The sequence below is a fragment of the Daphnia pulicaria genome, chromosome 1 (assembly GCF_021234035.1).
Source record: "Daphnia pulicaria isolate SC F1-1A chromosome 1, SC_F0-13Bv2, whole genome shotgun sequence".
In the NCBI taxonomy this organism is placed as follows: Eukaryota; Metazoa; Arthropoda; class Branchiopoda; order Diplostraca; family Daphniidae; genus Daphnia; species Daphnia pulicaria.
The window spans coordinates 6,533,548-6,558,937 of NC_060913.1; the positions used below are offsets into that span (position 1 = coordinate 6,533,548).

The 25,390-nt window shown below is 44.1% G+C and overlaps 1 protein-coding gene across 1 annotated transcript in view; it reads right to left on the reverse strand.

Annotated features, from left to right (window-relative positions):
• The window catches only part of LOC124320584 (MOXD1 homolog 2-like), a 43,504-nt gene extending 18,114 nt beyond the window's left edge, over nt 1-25,390 (reverse strand). The window contains exons 1-2 of the mRNA XM_046783418.1: nt 24,581-25,390; nt 9,996-10,410 (exon numbers count right to left, since the gene is read on the reverse strand). Coding sequence (XP_046639374.1) covers nt 9,996-10,364 — 369 coding nt within the window. The 5' untranslated portion in view covers nt 10,365-10,410; nt 24,581-25,390. The remainder of the gene's footprint in view (nt 1-9,995; nt 10,411-24,580) is intronic.

Consider the following 25,390-nt stretch of genomic DNA (forward strand, 5'->3'; position numbering starts at 1 on the left):
TGAATATTACCAGAGCTTTTGGTTTTTTAATGTAATTTTTTGTTTCTCTTGATTTTTTGACTTTTCTAACCCCCTAAATAACAATAGCCGAGTCCGTGTTTGTGTTGGACTGCCTTAAACAACACAAAGGCTAATTAAGAATGGGGTTCTTTTCTCATCAGCTATTGGGTTCCTTTTGCTTCTTATGCTCTCGTCTGTACATCCGTCTACTATTTTTTGTTCCCTTTCGCTCTCTCTCTTCTTCCACTTCGTTATAGGTTGGGGAAAAAAAAAGAGAAGAAGCAAAGAGGAGAGCAACCAAAATGCAAATGATCTCTTTGCTTGCTTGCAGGATACACTGTTGAAAGGTAAAGCGAAAAATACATAAGAGAGAGAGAGGAAAAAGAAAAAAAGAAAAAAACCAATCAACCTCCTCACCGGAGGGGGGCCTTTCGACTTCATATCGCCTTAAAGGGGCCTTCATTTAAAATGAATCTGTTAAGAGAAAAGAAGAAGAAAAAAATAACAACATCACAATGCCCCGCCCTATGTTAACCTTCTTAACTTCCAATCATTCCCGCTGCTGTACAGCATATTTTTTTTTTTTTTAGCTTTTCTTTTTTTTTTTTTTTTTGCATTATGACACACCTAGATATATTGAGCCCCCCCCCCCTTTCTTCTTTTTTTATATATTATTCGGGATGTTGTTTTTTGTTGGTTAACAAGAAACAAGCAGAAACAAGACGCCGATCAAAGAGAAAAGGGGCAATTTGTTAGAACAAAACGAGAGAGAGATGGAGAGATCGATATCGACAAGTCGACAGAATAAGAGCCGGCATAAGAGATTGAACATGGCGGCCTGTTTTGTGTGTGTGTGTGTTGCTTTCAAATTGGCAGAGAGAGAGAATCCCAACCCTGCTGTTGGTTGGCCGGGATGGCTTGTCTGTCTGTTTCTCTCTAGATATTTAGTGCACACATATATAGGTTTCTTTCTTTTTCTTCTCCTTCTCTCGAGAGTGTAGGATCACGATTCACGGTGTGGTGCGCACGAGTTCTCGGAGAACCGGGACTCGATGGCGATAGAGGCGCGCTCGTGTGTGTGTTGCGCCATGGTCTCCTATGCAAAATAGATGACGACTCGCAGTCAAAAGAGGCACACTGAGACTGGCGAAGAGCGATATTATACATTAGAGCGTGAATCAGCGCTCACGAAACGCGCTCCCGATAGATGAGAACCAATGCCGGAGAATGAGACGGCGGGAGTCCGTAATACAAATTCCTCCTTTGAAGCTTTATATATATACGTTGTATGCATACGGCACCCACTTGCTTTTTTTTTCTTCTTTTTCTCCTTCTTCCTCGTGTTGTTGTTGATGTTGTCTTGTTATAGGTTTTCGTGTTGTTTGTCAACTTCAAAAGCCCCAAAGAGAGAGAGAGAGAAAGCGTCCGGCATCCACCTCCTATCCATTTTGTGTTTGTCTCTTTTCACGTTGGGAAGAAGAGAAAAAAAGTCAAAGTCGAAGTCGAGATAAAGGATCTATTGGATAGCTGTTGGGGGAACATGAAGAAGAATAACGTTGGATGGAACCAAAAGACACGACCAGCAAAAGTTTTTTTTTTCTTTCCAGGTCCGCTACAAACCCGGTGCTATCAATTGGTCTGATCCATCTGTCACGAGGAATTTTTTTTTCTCCATCGTTATTTCGGGGGGTGGTTGGGTTGTGTTGTGTGTTTTTTTTTCCTTCTTCGTCGTCAACCATCGCTGGGATGAAGAGGACAAAAAGGAGAAAAACAACACACGAGAGGATGCAGATAGGAGAGTATAGAGGGAAAAGAAGAATTCCAAACGAGACACGGGTCGCTTGTCGTCTCTTGTCGTCGTCCAGAATTCTCTCGTGTATGTATGTGTGTGTGTGACAGCTGGCCCTGATATATTCAACAGATTTCCAGTCTCTCTGCCCAATGAATTGTTTGCCTTATAGGCGACCCTTTTCCCCTTCGTCCCCAGTCAAATCCAACCGGATAATAGCCCAACTACAGAATACGCCAGCTAGTAGGCATGTGTCTGTGTGTGTGTCCGACTGGGATCCTTCGACTTTGACTCTGGAACGATATTTTTTGTTTTGTCTTTTATCTGGACGTGATCTGACTTGATGGGACGAGAAAGACGGAAAACAAAAGACCCTCCGATTTTTCTTTTACCTTTTTCCACCCTCGAAAGAAACAAAAAACAAATCTTGTAGCTCCTTACTGGACCTCCTCCCCCTACCTGGGCCAGTTGATTAGAATCTGCACACATCCCCAAGGAATTTTTTTTTTAAAGATTTCCACCTAAAATGTTCGGGGGTTTGTTTTTTGAGCGTTTCAAAAACATTTAACTTTAAGTCTTTTTTTTTTTCTTCCTGTTAAATACCAGGCATGTTATCCATCCGAAATTGTGTTCTCTGTGTGTATATAGATTACGGGATGAAATAAAAAGGAGAACCGTTTACGAGTCACTACAGGGGACCTTGCTAGACATTTGTTATTTTTTTATGAATATTATACCCAAAAGATTCAAAGGAGCTGGGGGAAGAAGAAGAAAAAAATACTTGGAGCACCCAGAGAGAGCGACTTGCAATAGAAACTAAGAAGAAGAAGAAGAAGGCAACCCTCTTCTTCTTTGATAGTTTATTTTCTCTGCGTCCCGTTGACTATAGCAATCCAGTGAACCATGATATTACGGTTGATGCGATACGCTTTTTTTTTAGCCCTTAAGTATAATATCTCTGCTCTAACTGTACGTACACACTGTGAAAATCCTGCAACAACAAAAATAGGAATGAAAGGGGGGAAAGAAAAGGGGGCTCTCGCTATTGATGAATAGGCGACGATGGAAGAGGAGTCTTGATGTATCAGCCCCAGAAAATGGCTTCAACTCAATTCCTTTTGGACGTAGGGAGGAAAAAAAAAGAGCCAAGAAAAGACTCTGCGAGCGGGCCGCCGCTGATAGAGAGAAGCCGACGACTTGAAGCTATTCTATTCATTCTCATTCTTCGATTCCTGTTGTTCTATTCTATTTTTTTTTTTCTTTTCCAACATTATATTATATTATATTATATATACCTCCACATATATAGGCTGGGTTGCGTCGTCCCAACGGGAGCGTGGTAAAACTGTATAGAGCCGGAGCAGATCGCATCAGAGCCGCTGGATGGGGGGTAAAGCGCCGAGCACCAGCAGCAAGCGAAGGGTTCTTTTCTCTTTCGGTCGGTTCGTTCCCTGAGCTGGAGCGCGAAATTGCTTCGTTAGAACCCAGGCACAGAGAGAGCGAGAGGAACTATATACGGTGCGGTATATGGTCATAGTAGTACTGTAGTACATCTCCGTTTTATTTTATTTTGTCGCTCGTCTATGTGTAACCTTTTCTCTCTACTTTCCCTCCGCTTCTATTTTTCTATTGGGGGTTCTCACTGTTGCAATCGCCTTCCATCTGCCGCTTTGGCTTCAATTCCGGATCAATCACACGGTCGATTACGCATCAGCCGGCACAATGCAGCAGCTATATAGCGCCGACAGCCTAGCCCAGCAGTTCAGGGCCAGGGCCAGCCATGACGTCTCCGAGACAACGCGACAACAATCAAAGGGAATATTATGATGGGAAAGGAAGAAAATGTTCTTTTTCTTCCTCCCTCTAGACAACAACAAAAAATCGGATTGGGAATGACAAAAATTCCGGTGGCCATCTTGTGGATTGACGACGATGACAGCTCTCTCTCTCTTTTTCTCTTTCTCCCTTTCTCTTTGCTTTGAAAATGTCGCGAGGGACGGAAACGAGCTGCGCGCTCGTCTTGGAGAAATAATCTCGTACAATATGAGTTGGTTCTCTTCCTTTCTGTGTTTTTGTTGTTGCTGGCTGACTGCTGATGACGGCCCGGCCGAAAACAAAAACAAACATTAGAAAGAATCAGTGACTGCGTGGAATTCAAACGGCCATTATCCCAAATGTTTATTCGGCTCTCTCCATCACGTTATTCTTGTGAAAAGGACCGGGCATGATCCATCCACCAGCAGGTCCGACATCCTCCCGCATTCGTGAAGGCAAAGAAGAAGAAGAAGAAGAAGAAAAAAAAAATATGAGAGAGGAAATCATCAGAGAATAAGAAGACTAAAGGAATCTCTCGATGGGACGACGCCCCGCTTGGATGATGAGGGTCTCTGATCGCGACACACACTCATAACCCATCAATGGCGCATCTTTTTCTTCTTCTTAAAAAGAAAAAAAATATATATTTATTTCGGGACAACAATACACCAACACCCCCTCCTCCCAACTCTACGAACTCGTAATATATTCCGGTGATCGTCTCGAAAAAAGATGACTGAACAGGTCTCTCTCTCTCTCTTGATATTTATTTTTTTCCGACAATTTTTTTTTTTTAGTTTTTCGTTGGACTTTTTCTTATGCTGTTGTATAAATTCTTTTCCTTCCTGTGTGACGTCTTCACATATTTAAATGCAGCAGCCTATCTCTCTTCCTCTCTCTCTCTCTCTCTCTCCTTCTTTATATATACGTACATATCTATCTGGTAGGTTATTTTCTTCTTGGTCTCTACATGGCGTGGAATAAAGAATGTTTTAATGTCACTGGATGGCACTTTTTTCGAGCGGTCACCGTCGTCGTAATACTACAAAATGCTCCATCCCAAGATGGAAGGCGACACGGCAAGCCCTTGAAAAAAGAAGAAGAAGACGAAGAAGAAAAAAGTGTAGGAAGAAAGAAAAAAAAAGCGACTTTCGAGTGCCACCAAGGCACTAACCAAATATACCGAACGGTCGCTATTCGGAATTACCACGATGTGTTACTCTTTAGCTCAGATATCTAGTCATCTCCTTCTTCTCTTTAAAAAGAAAAAGATAAAAGATAGAGAAAAAGTGCGCTAAAGATTGCGCTGTCTGATACTCGGATGGATAGATGGATGGATGCCGGAATCGGGATGGAAAAGGAGAATGTCAGAGTGGCAAATAAGTCTAAACGGTGGAGAGAGAGAAAAAGAGAGAGAAAAAATAGTACTCGAGTCACCCCATTTGCTCTCAAAGAGCGTGAGCGCCCGTCGTCCACTCGACATCGTTTCTGTCGACTTGACTTTCTTCAACTCTCGCTCGGCTGCTGTCTCTCTCTCTCCTTCTCTCTCTTTCTCTCACTCGCCGTTTTGCGCTTGTCTAAACACACACACGCCGAGAGAAAGAGAAAGACGCACTCGAAAATCTAAAGCGACAGCAGCAACAACAGCAACAACAACAACAACAAAAAATGGGCAAAAGTTCAAAAGTTCAGTCGACATCGATTAGCGTTCCAGACGCGGCACTTTTCTCGGCTTTTGTGTTCACGGCCGATCTTCCGCGCTACTTGGAATTTCACGCGCCGTGCGCGTTATCCAACGGATGGATTCCCCTTATTTCATCTTTTTTCTCCTTTTTTTTCTTTGTTGAAAAGAAAAGAAATTGGAGTGTGTGTGTGTGTGTGTGTGCGAGAGTATGATGTGTTCACTGTGTGTAGCAATTTTCCAGGGTGAGGTCACCGATGGGGTGAAGCCCAGCAACGCCAGCCATTAAAAATGGATTTTCACCACCCGGGCCGGCAGCCTTTTTCACATTTTCTCTTTTCTCTTTGAGGGGTTTATTTTCTTTTCTGTTTTTTTCTTTTCTGTTTTTTTCCCGGGCCTCGAACGAAATAACTCGTCCTTCTTCTTGCCCAGATTTTCACAGGCTTTTCTGGGGCATCTCTTCTCACTTTGTTATTTCTGACTCTCTCAAATTCAATAGACTTTCGCATAGTTACAGACACGCAGTGCCAATGTGTGTGTTTGTGCTGGATCAAATAAGCACAGAAAAACTTTGAACACTTGCACTGATTCCGGTTCATCCAGCCCAGCGGACTCTGAGGCCGTGGGCGTCAAAGAATCGAAAACAAAACTAACGTTTGGGTAAAGTAGACACGGAATTTGTTGTTTCTTCACACAAGATCCATCGGGGGGAAAACAAATGGAAATAACAAAAGGAAGAAAAAAAGAAAAAAAATCCGAAACCAGACAAAACTATTGTCAAGTTGCATGGTAGAACTTTTTTTTTTCTCTCGTCTCCGCTTTTGTGTGCGTCGGGACCGTTCTGTTGCACAACGGCAGACACATACTATATCTATCCGAGTGGTGTGAAACAACAAGAAGAAAAGGGCCAGGTAAGGAAAATAGGATTGGGAATGGAGGCGATTGGAAGAACCCTGAGAAGGTAAAATGAGTTAGGAGAAGGAGGAAAGAAGAAAAGAGCGAAACAAAGTGAACCGGAGAGGCTGAGGCAATCACGACCTTGAGTCACGCACGTAACGAGCAACCGCATCTTGCTCTTGAACGAAACCTTTAGTCTCCCTCCAACCTCATCATCATAGAAGGAACGACAAAAAAAAACAACAGGAAAACTCGAGAAATTCCAAAATACTTTCAACCACACAGAAAAAAAAAATAACAACAAATTTTCGAGTTGCTCGAATGTGTGAGTGCGGTTCCGTCTCACCCACACACACACACACTCTCACATCAGACACACAAAAAATAGAGAGGGAATTTGAATTCATTTCAACATTTTCCAGCCAGATAGAGAGACGGGCCCGTAAGCGACCGCCCTACAAGCAGCCTCTCCGTGCGGGTAATGCTGTTGTCTAATTATACACGTAACAGCTGATGATATAAACCCCTTCCTCCCCCCCCCCCCTCCAGTGTATTTATACACAGAACATGAGAGGCTGTCGACTCGACCCACACACATTTCCCCCCTTCGGTGAATGATCGGTTTCCTCCTTTTAACCACAACTTTTTCCTTTTTTTAACTTTTGAATTCCCGCCTTTTGTGTGGGTGAGATCTCCGCCCTGTCGATCGATTGAATTAACCAGACGGTACTTGTATGTAAAGGAAAACGATGAATAATATAAATAGATGTAGAAAAAAAGGAAAAGGGGAGAGAAAAAAAAGGAGATTTCAACCACTTTTTTGTTGTTGTTGTTCCCCAGCACCAGCATAGATCACCTCAGCATGTCGTGAATCGTTAGTAAAATGATGATGAATCATGGCTGTGTGGCACTGAGTACCCGGTCGCAATCGTATCGAGTTGATTCACGCAAAGTGCGTCAATCACGTCACGGCCGTCGACTCTCTAACATCTTCCTCCAACTCCTACCCGAAGACGCAAGAAAGAAAAGGTACAAATACAAAAAAGGAATAAAAGGAAAACGGAGAAACGGGGAAGAGAGGGAAGAGAGGGAGAAAGAATGGGAGCCCCGAAGGATATATCCAGCTAATCATTGATGGAAATTGCAACTCATTCCACGATGTATATATACACACAACTTTTGGGACGCCTTCATCAAAAATAGAGGAGAGTAGAGAGAGAGACTGTGGCCACGAACCCCGGTGTTGGCACCCCCCGTCGGGACTGAGGATTGACACAAGAACTTCCGCCTTTTGTCACTTCTCCGAGCGTCCGCACGGTCAGACGCAATACAATACACACACACACACACACACACACAATGTGTAGAGAATAGAAGAAAAGAAAAGAAAAAACTTCTTTCATTCGACGATGGCGAAGATCAGACATCTTCATCATCACGGCCCTCTTTTTCCTTCGCCTTCTTTCTATCATTACGTATTATTATTATATCGTCGCCCTCGATAATTCACCGTGTCCGCCATTATGTCCCGGACGATCGACAATGGCCGGTCGGAGAGTCAGAGCGTAGAATGAAGCGAAAAAAAAAAATAAAACGAAAAAGAATTGAAAGGGAAATAAGAATTTTTTCTTTTTGTTATTCTTTTTCGTTCTTTCTTTCTTCTTCGGCTTGATTTTTGTGCCGTCTCATTTCGGAACGAAGAGATCGTGGTGCGCCATCAGCGCGTCTGATTCCACTAACTGACCGTGAATTTCCGTTGATAATGACACAAGGGTAGAAAGAAGAAGAAAAAAGTTAGTAATCAAGTCGGGGAAAAGACTGGTCGGTTGGAAAATGATCACCACTTTCTGGGAAGTAGACTCATTAAGATAGTACAACCAACCGACCGGTCACCACCCATTTTGCCTTTTTTTCTTCTTCTTCCTCATCATTTTCCCTTCTGCTAAGCTACTACATCTCTACACGGCCAGCTAGACTTCTCTTTTCTCATTCCAAGTAGCCATTTCCGATTTCCATCTGACTCAAACCAGTGCGGACGGGCTTGAAAGGGGAGAAAAATAAATAGAGGAGCCAAGGAAAAAAAAAAGATCCATATCATCATAATAATAAGCGTTAATGATCCTCGTTATGCACGGAGGGAAAGAAACCCACCCTAGAAATGAAGAAGAAGAGTCTATACATAAATATATTTTTCCAGAAAACGCCGAACTTTTGAAAAGCTACACGTGTGTCCGCTGCGAGCTATATCGAGCGTAAAGGAATAAATAAAGGGCGAAGTTCCCAAAAGAAATCTGACAGAGAGAAAAAAGAGGTCCGAAAAAAAATATGAAAAATAAGAAAAAATCTTGCAACGTAATAAGAAGGTATACGCAATGAATGGAACGAAAGAAGAAAGAAGCTTTTGGAGAAAAAAATTTCTTTTATCCATCGTCGTTGTTGTCGTCGTATCTTCTCGAGCGAACATCATATACCTGTGCAAGAGAGTAGAAGAAGTTCTTCTCTCATCATCGGTGAAATGAAGGCGCCCTGGACGGCCCTCCACCACAGCACAGTCCACACACAGGTTGGTTATATAATATTCCAGCTATAGCTGGGCCTCTGCTGTGGCCGTTTGATGATGAGGGGCCCCTCTATAAATCATCGAGAAGCGTCACCTTTTTCTCTTTTGCTCACGGGGCCCTCTTCACATTTTCTCGGCCGATGATGTCCACAGGTGGAGGAGAAAAAGATGGTCTCCGCCGTCTTTCTGACATGTTTACTACCGCACTCGAGATTCTTACCCACCGCGAGACACACACACACACACTAGCACACACAAGAGACTTGTGTGTGAGCATTCCATCTATCAGCTTTCACCTCACGTGCCCACCACCACCATCACCATCACCACGGCCGGCCACTAAAGCCCAAACAATTTCCTTTTGCCTCTTTATTTATTCGCTTCGTTTCTTTGACGATCAGGTCGAATGTAAGCACGTCAGGGACCCCGGAGAAAAGTGTCTTTTTTCTCCAAGCAAGGGGCCATGGGATACGCGTCTAATGTCGAGTGCAGAGCCTGGAAGGGGCCGGTGTAATCGTTACAGCTGATTGCCATTCCGGATAAATCAATTGTTGAATGCGGTCGGATGAGCAAAAGGGAGGCGGAGCAGAGGAGAGTCGACATGAATGCCCGCGGAGCGTTTGTATCAAGTGGTGGTGTAAATTCTTGGGTAGGAGAAGAAAAAGAAGAAGAAGAAAAAAGATGAGAAGGAGAAACGGACTGGAACGAGAAAAAAAAACCCCGTCAGATGTATCCAATGACGACGACGAGCTTCATTCAAACGAAATTTTTAATGAATTGCCGCTCTTCCATCAGACGCCTCCCTGCGCTCTTTTTTATAGTACAACTTTGTGATATTCCCGCTGCACACGTCGCAGCGTCTCAATGGGGACATGTCGCATGATTCAAAATGAGCCCAACCCGTTAAGTTTCAAGTGCATAATTGATCAAAATCAGCGTCCTATTCACTCCCACGGAACGATGATTTCAACTTGGCCTTTGCATAAAGTAGTCGTGGTATTACCTCCCGTACCTCCCGTACCTCCCGTACCGGCGTACCGTACCCACACAGACAGACAAACATACTGCCGTGCCTCCTAATTCACGATAGAGCCTCGCTTCGGGAGTTTGACGTCTCCCAGCTCGACAAAGAGCGCGTAATGAAAACTGCTCTTATCTCTAAATGAAATCGCCGATGCGCTATTCAAGAAGACTGCTAAAGAAGGTGGAAGAAGGAAGACGAAGAAGAATGGTTATGTGACGGCGTGTAGTACCTGGAATCGAGGGCGTCCGTTGTGGACCCAGCCGACGATGAGATCAGCGTCCTGGATGTGTCCGCTGGGCGAGAGGCCGAAGACCAGATAGCCGAGGGTGCGCACCTGCACCTCGAATGTGACCTCGCTCTCGTTGATTGACCAGTAGACGTCGTAGTTGGCGTCCAACCGCATCCGGTGCATCCATCCGGCGTTGGGGATGTTGGTGGAAGTCGGGCCCGGTGCCGGGTTGCTGGCCGACGGTCTCCAGCATTCAGTCCGGCCCATCAGGAAGACGAACAAAAGCAGCTGGATCGTCGTGGCACCAACAGAGAACCACCGGAACCCCCACCTCGAGGAGGAAGAACAAGTCGACGTATCCGCCCCCATTCTTCTTCTTTCTTCTTCTTCTTTTTCCGTTTGTCTCTGCAAAAATCTGATAATTCCAATCAAGAAGAAGATAAATATTAAAATATCGTCTCGATTTGGTTAACAAGTTCAATCGATTGTGTTATATTCAGGAAATCAAAACTATGGAAATGAGTTGACAAATATGAATATTTAGGCTAGATTCACATCTTTTGTGTTTTTCCTTGTCAGTAGCAATTCAAACATTTTCAAATCGGCTTTCGAATGCCAGACCCAAAAAGAGATCGTTACGCAGTATTATTTCTCCATCAATCCCCCTTCGTCTCCCCCAACGTCCTTATATATTTTCCCTTTCTCTCTCTGTTTCTCTCTCTTATTCCACCGATTGGATTTCTGGTTATTTCATGTTGCTGTGTTATTGTTGTTGTTATGGTAGCGGATTTGAAATCCCATTTGAAACGCTACCATAAGATATGATGTTTTTGTGTGAGTCATGCAAAAGTTGGTGAAGGGAAGCAGGGGATGATTGGGAAAACAAAACAAAATAAAACAAACCAAGAAGAAGAAAAAAGAGATGAAGAGTCGACAGCCCAGTAGCAGCCAAAAGCCAAAACACAGCAACACAGCAGCTCTCCTCTATACCAGAGAGAGAGCGCCGTCGCGCCCAGACATTTACGACCCCACAGTGCCATATAATAATCATCTCATCAGCATATTATTAAATCAAACAATAACTTGACCCCAAAGAGAACGCGTGTGTGTGCATTTCCACTGTTTGCTGGGCGCTTGTGTGTACTGTATCCCAATAGCATTCCATGTGTAAAATCCAAACCCCCCCCCCCTTTTCAAACATATATACACACAACACAAATACACAACACACACACACATCTCTCTCTCTTTATATATGTGTGTAATATACATTTATTTATTTATCTTTTCGGTAGAAGAAAGCGGCGTGACGGCGTGACCGCGCCCGGGATCCGATTACTTTTAAACAATCTCATTCTCTATGGCTTTCTCTTCTTGTACATTATATTTGTGTGTAGTATAAGTTTGTAGGCTCAATAGCTAGATATAGTTTTGTGTGTGTGTTGTATTGCACACATCTAAGAGAGAGAAAAGAGAGCCCACACCCCGAACTGAATGCGAGATTTTTTTTTATTTTCAGTTCTTCACGGTCTGCTCACATTTACTGACCCTTTTATTTCCATTCACCTCCGCCGTCATTCCGAGTCGTAGACTACACCATACATTTATGGATGGATAGATGGATGTATAGATGTGGAGCGGGGGAGAGAATAGTAGAGAGGGAGAGAGAGAGCAAAGTGAGAGGGTAACGCAATCCACTATATACAATGCAGCCGCCGCCATTGATCACGATGGCTGCATATCAAAAATTGAAAAAAAAGAAAAAAGAAGAAAATAGAATGGACCAGAAGAGCCAGAAGCGGTAAAGTGCTCGGTGTCAATCAGCCTAAAAGACTTGGATTTATACTGCATGAAATAAGAAAAATAGGAGGAAGTTTACTCTCTCAAAAAAAAGAAGAAGAAAAAATAAGAAAATCTGGGAAGAAAACGAAGCTAGCTGGCAAAGTGATTTGGGAGAGTGCTGTTGGCGTGTAAATAACTAGAATCTACGACACAAACATTCCCCACATCTTCTGCCTTCTCCTCCTCCTCCTCCTCCTCCGGGAAGGAAGAAAACTTCCGCCAGAATGACTAGATCAAATAAATTAGAATATACATAGTAACAGATCCATACAGAACCGTTTGTCTATCCTAGACTATAGGGGGTTCCTGCAGTACGCGCGGGTCGACAGCAGTCCGCATATATGCGCAAGAGTCCTAACTCTCAGCTCACTATTGTGTGCTGAGAACTAGTACTATTACCACTATACACTACACTAGATACAACTAGTCTATAGTCAACTAGACTCTACATCATAAGAGAAACTTGTTCATCGTTGTCTGTCTTACTTGCTCTCACTCGTTTCTATAAGCTTACAAACTCCTCCTTTTGGCTTTCAGACCCAAGTCAGACAGCAGTTTGCGGATATATCTCGAATATGTATATATAACTCGCCAACCCCCCACCACCCTGCAGTCAGTCCTCCTCTCCACCTCCTTCTCCCAATGCCAAAGTTTATAGAGATCTATGCAAATCTCGCTAATGAAAAACCAACAGACACGCGCGCACACACACAAGGTCCCACCCGTGGGCGGGCGCGCACAGGAAGCGCCCCCGAAAGAGATATGGAGAGATTGAAAGAGAAGCTTTCAGTTTCTCTTAGCACAACGTCTTTGTTGGTTCAGCATTTGAATTGGAAACGAGGCAGAAAAACAAACCAGTCAGGAATGAGAGTCGCAACTCCTCAACTTTCCTTTTATTTTTCCCCTTTTTTTTCCTTCTCGCTCAATCGCTCTTTAATCGTTTTCGTTTTCAACTTCTCGGCTTTCGACGATATGCTATCGCTTTCAAATCACATTCGATATTGTCGGGTTTTGGGCTGATATTTGAATTTTGTTTGAATTTCCCCCCTGATTTGTTATTCCTATTTTTTCAATCAAAATATATGAACCACAACAACAACAACCCAAAATCTGACCGGCTGTGAAATGGATATGGGAGGGAAGTCGCCTATAGACGCAGACTCCCTTTCTCTCTACCTAAACATTATTTTTGTGTTAAATAAATGGGGAAAAGAGGTGGAGAGAGAGAGAGAGAGAGAGAGGATCCGTGACAGGAAAACCGCATTCACCGCAACATCGGGTGGAGGGGGGTCGCGTCAGTGCGTCATAGAAACCCTCCTATTTTCTCTTCGCTTGTCGGAGTCAACGGCGGAGACAGACGGGTGAGGGGAAAGAAAAAGAAGAAAGAAAAAAGACAATAATAATGGGGTATAGAGCCAGGGAAGAAGAAAAAAGAAAGAAGAATAGAGGCGACATTGAGAGAGAGAGAGAGAGTAAGGCGTCAATATTATATTACCAAGCCAAAAAGCCCGGGCCTCCAACAAGTCTTCGACGGCGCCTTAATCTCATAGTCTATGTATGTATGTGTGTGTGTGTGTGTGTGTGTGTGTGTGGGTGGGCTTTTTTTTCTTCTTTTCGGGAATATAATGTATGTAGGGGCTGGCAGGCTGGCTGCTGGTGGAACTGGAGGCCACCGGAGGCAAAAGACTCATCATCACTTGCACACATAATCATGCGAAGCTTTGTAACCGTGCTAACAGTCCTCCCCACACACACACACACACTCCTTCATGATGTGTGTGTAAAGTTCATTTATTATCGCCTGGTAGATAATATACGTATATATATATGGGGCTCTGCTGCTGCTGCTGCTGCCGCAGCAGCGTCTATACTATACATGGACGGATGATGTACAACCCCGAGTCTCTCACCCTCGGAACTATCAATAAAGATTATTATTACATAGAGAGCGAGAGCGAGAGAAAGATGCTTGCACGTTCGGTGTTGCACTGGAAGTCATCAAGGAGCCGAGGGATAAAGTCTTTTAGAGCTTGCCACGGCTAATGCAAACATGGGCGACAGGGCGACAGTTAACGCTCCCCCACAGTCGAGTTCAAAGAGCCAGGCAACGTACGACTATTAGAATGAAATCTCTTTTCATGTCCTGTCCAGTTGAAATAGAAAAGACGACTTATTTTTATAGACATGCCATAACAAGAAGAAAAAAATCCGTCAAAATAATGTTTCCAGGGAGAAAATGTCTTTGGCCAGTCACTGGTTAAATATATACGGCCCCGGCTACTAACGTTGATTGGGGAGTGTGATGTGACGATTAGTCGACGTGACGATAAAAGCTCGGCAGCCGTAAAAGAGGAAGAAAAAAGAAAAAAAAAAAGAAAAAAAGAAAAGGTCGAGTGAATGATGACCGTGTCTTTTTATGTCCAGGGTCGTGAAATCCTACGCGACCAGCAAGTCCGTCCAGCAGGGTGGGAGAGATCTTGGTCAGGACAACAACATTTATGTTTATGTTGGATAACTATGTCTTTGGAGAGGGAATCATTTGGATGGAGGGGGATAGAAAGGAAGAAAAATAAAATACGTAAATCAAGTTCTTCCGCTTCGAGCCTTCGACTGGGTGATATGTTGGGAGATTTATTCCTTAGCAGATATACACACTTGATGTTGAAAGCGGATTTGACAATGAGTGTGTTGACATTATCGACCACTTCCGGCCAAGACATTTGATATCTTACCATCTATACGTTCTTTTCTTCCCGCAGTCTTGAGGTCTCCCAGTATCAACATTCAACTTCTCCCCCCAGCACCAACGAATGATATCGGGGGGCCAATCTGACCTTTTTTCCCCCATTTTTTTTTCTTTCTCTCTCTCTCTCGAGTTTCTTTAGCAAAGGTGTCATCTTCGATGAATGGTCTCTTTTTCTAAAAGGGAAAAGAAAGAAACTCTTTTCAATTGTAGCCTACTTCATCTTTTTTTCTGGTCTCTTTGTCACGAGGAAATGGGAGAAAGAGAAGAAGCGGAATTTTCCGCCCTCCACTTGTCAGTGTTGGTCGCTATTGATTAACCGATGGCTGGTCCGCTGAGGACGAGTGCGAGTGCGAGAGAACTTGGAACAAGTTTCCTGTGCTGTGCTTCATGTTACATTGCCATTTTCTTTCGTCCCCTGCCCTGTTGTTGTAGTAGGAACTGAAAGGTGGCCCGCCCCATGCTGAGAGCACAGGACAGAAGAGAAAAAGAGGCTCCGAAAAGAATAGAAAGAAAAAAGAGACTCCTCTGCTTGCAATAGCAGGAGCAGCTGCTGCCACTGGGCCGTCGCGCTACCTCATCCGCTCCGGGGGTATATATGTATGTATATACACCGGCCAGTCTCTCTCTCTCTTCAAGTTCAATATTTTTGCAGCCGGCCCACTTGGTCCTTTCATCGTTTTTAATGACGTTTCCTCCTCCCTTTGCCGACCCTCAATTTTCTAGACCTAAAAAAGAAGTCACTACTGTCTGCTTCTGTCCGATCAATGCCGCCAGCTTTGATAATATACGGCGCGGTGGCACAAGAAAAAAGAAAAAAAAAAAGTTGATTAGACCATATAGACATCCCCATTCTTCGTGAAACCGAAAATGGAGAGAGAAATAGAATAAGAATCACCTGGCGCGTATTATATGTATATGTATCTATATCCCCGGCAAACGAATGAAGACCTTCAACAACATCTCTTTTTTTCCTTTTTCTTTTTTTCTGTCTACCCCTGATATTATCCAGGTGTAAAATGTCCGTGAAGCAATAGCAGACAAGTAGCTGGTTTATGCTAGAAAATGAGATTCACTCACTGTTATTTCATGCAAATGTCAATGTCTCTCGCATGAATAAGGCATAAGCCGAAAGAGTGGAGCGAGTGAGGGAACCGTGTTGAAAGTCGAAAGCAAGTCACACCGTCGTTAATTGTGTCTGCGCAAGCGGAACAGAGTGCCCACATAAACTTTCCCCACCCATTCAGCTCAATAGAGTTTTTCTTTTCGTTTTTTGGTTCCGTTCTGTTCAGTCCGTTAATGAGACAACTTTGGTCGCAGTCAACTGATTGAAAATTACCGTTCGCTAGAGCAAATGATATTCAAACTTCCGCACAGGAACCGCAAAAAAAAAAAAAAAAAAAAAATCTGGCGGCAATAAAGGAAATACCTCGCAACCGTGGCTGGCATTTTTTCCGTGCTGAACCCGTAACTTGGGTTGACAATCGAGTGCTGCTCGGTCAGGTTGACTTTTGGTACGAGAAGTCAAAAAGGAAAAATCAAATAACAGGGGGAAGAAAAAAAAATATATAAGACGGGATGGATGGAAGTTGGCATTGCGTGACGGCAACAATGGACGACATTTGACACTCGATACGTCTTGCACGTATGTGAGAGGGGGGAGAGAAAGAGAGAGTACAATATACCTCCCCGTGTACACACACACACACACACACATAAAAACAAATATGAAAAATATCAAATATTGAAGCTAAAAAAGACTTGAACACGATTCCAATGGTGGCACGCCAACTCACCGGCACCACCACCACCAGCCACCACCACCTCGGCTCATGCATCACGGCGCGCGGTCTATTCAAATCTTGGGGGCCACATTTCAAAGGAAACGATGGGTTTTTAAATATTTCATGATGGCTGATGCCTGATGGCGTGCTGGTCTCAATGTCTCTTTTGTTTTGTGCCTCCGTCTGCATCCCTCCAGTGAGAGAGAGAAAAAGAGAAAAAGAGAAAAAGAGAAAAAGAAAGAGATCTTTGATCTCGAAAAGAGCCAGACACGTAGGGGGTGGTCCTATCTCTTGTTTTCTGTGGCCCCTCCATCTATATTTTCTAACCTGAACGGGAGATCGTCAAACTGTCAGATGAATCGTTGCGACTGCAAGAGGTCAGCATTTCTGTATACACCCCGATGTGTACACAAGTTAAGATCAAGATGTCATATAAGAGCATCGTTATGCAGACGGATTTCTTTTCTTTTTTCCTTTTTCTTTTTTCCAAAATGACAACAGCACACGCAAGACTTAATAACTTTCTCGACGCTAACAGAATCAAAGATAATCAAACAAACTCTCAGAGGCGTGTCGAACGGAGGAAGGAAGTCGCTTTCGGTCGCTTTTTTCCTTTGTGGGTCAAAGTGACGTGATGTCAAGGCAGGTGTAAGGATTTAGTCCGCGACTAACCCCGCCATGCAGCCCTATACCTGGGCAACGCCTATCTGAAATTCTAATCTTCGCGGTTGTTGTACGTAATAGCAGTCTCCTGGAACCAAGAAGAACAAGTCGAAGAAGGAACAGCTAGGGGTTGAAGAAATCAACCGATCGAAAATCAATACTAAAATATATAAGAAGAAAGAAAAAAATAAAAGAGGAAGACAAATAGGGTCTGCTGCTGCTGTGCTGTGCTGCCTATATCCCGCACGCCTTTCTTATTTTTACGGATGAATCAGTTTCGATTGTGACGTCCGAACAACCATGGGGGAATAAAAAGTACAGCGTCGGCTTAATTCTTTCGGCGCTGCAACCTTTTCTTTTAATAGCAAGAAAAAAAAATAAAAAATAAAAAAAAAACTTCTTTCAGCCGCTGTATATTTTTCTTTAAGGCAGTAATCAATAAAGATGTCGATATACTATATATATACTCTATATAAAAAGGGAAGCAGTTAGATGCCAAAAACCGCAGTGGTCAACGATCGATTAGATTCTATTGATGTCATATCGCGGATTTAAAGAGATCTATTCTCTTATTGCTTTTGCCCCCCGACTCCGCGAGTGATATCGAGATAGTAGTTGTGTGTGGAGTTAGCCAGTGGCCAGCCCCGCCTTTGTCCGCTATATGGGAAGAACTATTAACAACGCCCCTGTCGCACACAGTTGGCGGATCGGATCGTATAACGGGCGACTCGAGGACGACGACTCGTTTCGTCGCGAGTTTCGTCGGTTGGGGGTAAACGCGCCAAGTGGGAAAATGGGGAGGAGGAGGATTCCATCAAGAAGAGAATGGAGACGGGGGGGAATGGGGGATCATCGATCTAGACCAATCGTTGACGTTGATTGGATCGCCAATTATTGACGTTCGTTAACGCTAAGCCGCAGACAGTTAAGGGACACACACAAAAAAGAGGAAAGATCTAGGGCACACGTCTGTCGCCAAGTTCTGTCGCTTCTTTCGTCTAGTGTTTGAAGTGTTATTAAGAAAGAGAGCCAGAGGCAGAGGCAGCGGCAGCGGCAGAGGCAGCCACTGGTGTTGAGTAGAGTCAACTCCCAAACCGAGTTAGACATTTTCACTCTCTCTCAACTCTATAAAGGTTCTTCTTGCCTGTACAAACAACGAGAGACAGACACGGCCAGTTCGGGCCTACTGTATTATCAAACACCACGTACCTACCCATTCTCTGTGCCACGGTGTTCTTCTCTTGTTTGTCTTTGACCTGTCAAACTCTTAGCGCCCAACTCTCTCTCTCTCTCACTCTCTTCAGTCTAAACCACATGCACACACACATTTACACACACATCTAAACGCACGGCTCTTGTGGGAGAACATGTCAAGAACAACGTGAAATTCTTGACTTTTCCTCAAGTTCCTTGTTTAAACAAAACGAATTGGAGTTCCAAGTTTCTATACACGCATTTCCAGTGAGTGCTGCTGCTTCTCGAGAAGATGGAACTTTATTTAGATGGGGGAGAAATTCGTCGCAGAGTTGTGGGTGGGCCGACCTATTGGCGATGGGAGCATCTCTTTTTGGCACCTCGCTGTGCTCGCTGTGCGCGCAAGAAGGTGTGCTGCTGCTTCTGCCTCCAGGAATGACGAACCCCAACGAGGGCACACAGAAAGGAGAGAGAGAGAAAAAACACTAGGGGGGTTGTACAGAATGAAGAAGAGAAGTTATTTGGGTATACACGTATATACTAGTAGAGGGGGAGAGAGAAAGACTATGAGGTTAAATGGTCTCTATACGTGCACCGGTCATAAGCAGGAGCTCGGCGTGAAAGAGAATTGCCTCTAGGGGTTGCTTTTTACTCCACCCCTGCTCGTCTTGTTCCCTCTTTTGTTCCTCTCGTTTTCAAGGGGGTGGGGTTGGGGGCAATTCCATCAAGAAGAAGCAGCAACGGTGCAACCTAGGTCCTGTTTAAAGAGCGAGTCGGTAGCAGCTTCCAACCTTCTCTCTCCTTCCGTCTCTCCTTGCCTCTCTCATCTGACGCGCTACCTGATGCAGCAGCTCTCATCCAGCAGCTCGGCACTCTTCCGTCTTGTGTAACGCGATTAGTCTGAAATCGACCAACCTTTCGCCCCTATGAGAGAACCACTCTGCTGTGCTCCGAAGGGAGCAATCGAATCAGTGGAACAGACGATATCAAATTAGATTTACCCGCGGACCGTGCCCTCCTGTCCTAATTCTACAACAGTTGTATATGCAAGCAATCTTCTCTTCTTTTGGGGGCGCTCAGCATTTATTTATTTATTATTGAAGGGAAAGTGAACTTGCGCAAGTGGGTCTCTTTCCTCTCCCCCCTCCCTCCCCTCTGTCTTTACCTTGCGATGGGGTTCCGGGAATCGCGGGAGCGCTATTCAAGTTTACTTGCCGTCTGCCGGTATATATGTACTGGATATGTCACTCACGCGCATCTCTTTCCTACGCGGAATCTTTTGGCCAAACCGGAATACATTTGTATACCTCTCATTTCTCACCTCCGACGTCACACACACCCACGAATGCTACATATACTCCGATCGATCGAATATATTTTGAGACCGTTCGACGGCGACATGCTATAAAGTATCAACATATCTGCCTTCTTAGTAGCCTCGTTTCATGGCGTTGCGGCACGCACGCAATCTCGACCAAACTGATTTATACAGAGCCTCCGTTTCTACCCCAGAACCCCCCACCATCACCCCCCACCCGTCGCCTCCCTCATCTCGTGGAAAAGTATACTTTGTGTAATAACTTGGGCGAGTGAATCGAGACAACTCCAGCCAGGCATGCATATATAGATGGAGGAACGTGAAGCTCTGTCGACATTAGTTCGTTTCCTTATTCCCCCCCTCAAGATAAACTCAGTTATGCATATAAGCAGCAAAGAGTTGCAGCTAATTTCCCAGTGTGCCATCTTATTTTCGTTTTCTCCCTATCTGAAAATTGACGAAATAAACGGTGGCAAGTGGCGGGGCTTGTTGCCTTGGGGGGAGAGAGACTAACCGGGTAAACCCCCCCCCCCCCACCAGTCTTGTCGTATCACTGGGTGACAATCATCGATCTGACGGCGTGTTGAAGCCAATCGTGCGTAACATTTTCAAGTGGGCAACGCGGGGCCTGCTGGACTCGATCCGTCTCGACAGTGTCCAAAGTTAGGCAAGAGGAAGGGGGAAACACTGATTGGACCCGAGGTACCGTCACGAGAAAGAACAGTTGATTGTGTCTATTCGAATCACGCTATCATTATCATTTGGAGGTTATTTCTCTTCCGCTCGGTTGACGTACCCGACGGTTCACACACACGGCGACACCTTACGCAATACAATAACTAAATGGGAAAATGGCCGTTTGACACGAACGAGTTCATAACTCGTTTTTTTTTTCTCTTCCCTTTTCTTCAAGTTCTTTTCCTTGAAAAAGACGAAAAAAATGTTTGGAAACATTTCGGGTTATTTAAAAAATAAAAAAATGGGAAAAAAGGAGCCGAGTCATGGCGGCGGCGTGAACCCCCTTGTTGGGCTACGGGGGCCCGAATCTACCGAAGAAGAATACGGCCAAGTCATGATGTGATGGCTTCCTCATTCTGGTCGGGTTATTTTTTTTCTTTTTTTCTTTTTTCTCTATTCATATCCATGCCTCGTTCTTGAACATCGGTTCAAACACACACGTGCGCCCCCATGATTAAAGTGCGCCGAACAATTTAAATATATTAGATGGGGCCGCCATCTGATTTTTGAAGAAAAGGGGGACGAAAAATAAAAAAAACGGGGGACTATCATTATTGTGAACATTTGTGAAATATTTTCCAGCCCATCGTGACCGAGCGTAAATCATTACAACCCGTTTTCTCTCCCGGCATCTATTCAAACATGAGATGGAAAACATTTTCGGGTGGAAATCTCAGGTGCCGACCATGGTAGTAGTAGCCCCTTGGTAGCGGTGCAAATAAACCCCCCTGTACACTACTTGAACCGTGTTATTACGTGATAAGGACACGACACCAAGAAAGAAAAAAAAAAAAAAAAAACGGAAAAAAGGCAACCTTCTCCTAAATCTATATTTACAATGTTCCGCTCGTCCGGCCAAGACATGGGCGGCGCCAATGAGCGCGACTCCGCGTTGAAACGACGAGCAATCCACTGCTACATACAGTAACACCAAAATGGATATTGATCGCACACGCATTTACTCGTGTAAAATACCTTCCCCCCTTTTTTTGTGTCACTTGTTTTTGTTTGGCTTCGAATGTTTTTTCACTCTCTCTTATTTAGACTTAGACACACACGTACATGCATTGTGGGCTTGTTATTTCCTCGCCGGAATAATACAACAACAACAAGTGGTGGCGGTTGGTGGTGGTTGCGGCGGAGATGAAGACAGCCTTGAAAGGCACTTTGATTTGTCACAGTTCTTTTTAATTTTTTTTTTTTCATTGGAGTATAGCAGAGAGACGCCAGGCGTTGCGTGATTTATCTTCACGGGTCCCGTCGCATTCCTTCTTTTCGTTGGCGGTGAGGCCATTTGAATTTATGACCAACCAAACACACACGAGAGATTATATTTTTTTTTCCGGGGGGAAAAAAAGGGGAAAAAAATGTTTCTGCCAATAGTTTGAAACCGAGTTCTTAGGTAATCACACGGCTTTAGGTTTTTTTTTCTCACGCTGGAAAATACAAGTGATGACTAAATCTCGACCAGCAGGTATGGTTTGTGCATACGAGAATACATGCAAACCACATATGTAAAGAGATGCGGATCGAATCTGTTTCCTCTCAAATGATGGATCATTCAAGTTTTTCGTCTTTTTTGGGATTTTTCTTCCACTTTGATGGATCTACGTCGATGACGACGACGACGGCGGCGGTCCGTTTAGAATGGAATAAGACTTGAAGCCATCATCCCCCCCCCTCTTCAGCACAGAGCACACAGTGTGTCTGGGGGTCTCTGCGGGATCTTAACCTTCGAGACGTCGCATTCAAAAGATGTCGTCTTCCATCATCGACGCCACAATTCCCTAGCGGATCCTTTCCAGTCTATAAAGGCGCGTGTGAAACGTTTACGGAAGAACGAGGTTAGATGGAATTTGTGTCGGCTGGTTTTCTTTTCTTGTTTTTCCGATCGATTGGACCCTCTCAAAAACTGGCAATTGTCGATAACCCAACTGTTTTGGGAGGAGTGAGATTACGGTACCCCAAACAACACCTGGAGGACACAACAAACCCGCATCTATGCTATACTATACTAGACTATCCGGACGGAATATCTAGAGAGAAGAGGACCCCCGCTTTTCTTCCGCTCGCCTTGACAGCGTACAATGGATTGTCGTTATCGTGGAAACAGAAAAGGGGGGACCATCATCAAAATCCGGGCAATGAATGAAAAGGTAAAGAAGTAACAGTAGAGCACAACAGTACATCTAGCCTACCATGTGACAAAAGTGAATGGTCTACAGTCCCAAAGGGGGTGAAGGTTTGGACCGCTAAATAATTCTACCCTGAAATCGAGGGTGGGAAGGGGGAGGGGGGGGGGGGACCCAAAACACAATCCTCCCAGAAGATCTTCGTTTCCTCCCTTCTCTTAAACGAAAGTTTGGGTCGGCTGCTTACACTCCCCGTGGCGCACGTTGTCCGTCTCTCCGCTCGGATACATTTGAATAGCCGGACTCCTCATTCCTCGGTCTCTTTTCAGTTTTCTACGTATCCGCTTGAACCACCTCGACTTGCAGCCCCGTCAACATGTACACAGGGCACCCACCCATATAAAGAAGGAGACCAGAAAAAAAAAAATAGAAGAAGAAATCAAATGCCCAAGTTCCATCGCGCGCGCCCTACTTTATTGTAAACCTTTTTAGAAAAGAAAAAAAAATTGTATCGTCGTAAAAATGAATAGAATTTATATATATATAGTAAACCCCCCCCAATTGTGGGGACTCGGTTTTTTTTTCTGGGTGAGTGGTAACGAAGGCACGTAGCAAAAGTCTAAAGAGGGGGCCGGACATTTTCTTCCACTTTTTTTTTGTTTGAAAATGAAAACCCCAAAGGTTGACATTGAGGTCTGACACTCGACCGAATATTCAGCATCTTGTGTTACCATCCAAGTCATCTGCCCCCAGCCCCCCCCCCTCCCTCTTTAAAGAAAAAAGCTCTTGTACAATGACGATGCCATAAATTACGCCTGACACCCTCCCAACTTATTGTATAATATGCCTTATAATACAAGAAATGCGGCCATCAATAGTAACAGTTGACGATTCAATCCGGATTTTTATGCCTGCGCACATTTTCCTCTATTTGGGTGGGGGGCTCGGAAATCCGTTTTAGTTTTTTTTTTAGTTTTCCGTCGTCGTCGGAGAAGGAAGAAAAAAAAAAGATATGTAACAGACAGCGACGACGTAAGGGGATTACTAGACGTTTTTTTGTGACACCTCGTTAGGATTTGGCAGGTATGCAAGCGCACAGGATACAGTTGACGTGAGTAACGTGGAATTGACAGATCTATTGGGTTTATTGTTGCTCGAGCGCTTTTGTGTGTGTGTGCTGTAGGAGAGAATTGTTCAGCAAGTCAAGAAAAAAAGCTTCTCGATGCACAACTTGGACATTCTCGATTCAGCCGTGATTTTTTCGCTCTGGCATATGTCTTCTGTCTCTCTTTTTCTTCCTCAGCGGAGGAGGGCTTCGTAACGAGGCGTAGGGTGAAACCTGAGCCCACAAAATGTATGAAAGACAAAAGCGGGGGGCCCCCCTTTTTTTTCTTTTCTTTCTTTCTTTTTTCTCCCTTTGGGTTTTGAAACTTTGTGACTGCTGCCAATGGAATAACACACATAGTTTGCTGGTAACATTCTTGGAGTGGTTGGGAAATTTTTTCTCACGGTGTTTTCAGGAACAACCAGATCGTAGTAGAGAACCGATTGAGATCATCATCATTATCATCATCATCATCACGAACGAGGTTTTGCCCTCATTGTCTCTGATGTCTTACACCACCCCGCCTCTAAAAAGGGAGCGGGAGGAAAAAAGGTAAAAAAAAAAAAAACAGAAGAAGAAGAAGAAAAAGTCGAGCATTGGCCATCCAAGCGAGATGCAGCAGACCCGATCATCCAACTATTATATACCAGAGCAGCAGCCGCTTATTGCTGAACGAGAAAGATGAGAGCGAGCGAGAGAGAGAAAACACACAGAGCGAGAGAGATGCACACGCAAAAGAGAGGTTCTTATTAGCCCGGAGGAGACGAACTGTCTAACTTTCGTGATGAATGAACAAACAATTACCGGGGCGATGGAACTTTGGGACCGGAGTAAATCCAAAAGAGAGAAAAGTGGTGGATCCACCCCTTTGGTTAAAGGAGCTCGGCAATAAGAAAAAAAACAACAAAATAACCAACGAATGAACGACAATAGGTAAGAGGCAGAAGCAAAAAGAAGAGAGGAAAAAAAACCCGAAAAGCCCCAAAAAGAAAAAGAAAGAAAAAAAAAAACAGATGAGAGATAAAGACCCAGAGAAAACATTAGGAAAGAATCCAGTCTGACTTACCTAATTATTTATCGTCCAGAGGGGGTTTGACTTGGTTAAAGCCAAAGTCTTGAGTCTTGAGACGAGCAAAGGCCACAACAACGATGAGTAGTTTCTTGTATTTCTTTTCGGGTGATTATCAACCCCGACTGGAAGGGTCGAAAACGGTGGCAGGAAAAACGGTTCGACAATCCTAGACGAACGTATAGACAGCACACAGGCCAAATAGATGGACACTCTCGAAGCCACTGCCGGCTCTCGATGTACGCCACTCGCAAGGCACAAAAGACACAACACGAAGATACGCACTGACACGCAAAAAGACACTAAGTAATTTTTTTCCTTTTTTCCACGGCTATTTCTTTTCCTCCCCTCGTCCTCGGCAGTGTGTAATTATGAAAAAAACAGAAATATACAAAATCTCTGTCCCTCTTCTCTTGTCAGACTCTAATGGTCGCTGAACGAGTTCCTCGTCACAGACAATGTTTTCCGACTCGAATAACACTTGAAAGTCTCGGAAGATCTTCAAGACTTGTTACGACAAGACGAGATCCAGAGACGGTTCACTTAAGACAAATGTTTGGATGGAGATTCGACTTTTTTTGCTTCTCGTCCAAGTTGCCGTCAGTTGATGATAAAAATTCAAAACGCACTTGATGTTTTATTTTAGAGACAAATTTTCCGCAACAAGTCACGACTGAGATTTTTCTACTTGAGAGAAAAATAAAAAAAATCGGATGTTGAAGAGAATTCGCCAAAGCTCACACGAGTATATTATAACGACAACACTAACGTGCCTGTCCGGACTCTACGGCGGCGTGTAGTCGACTA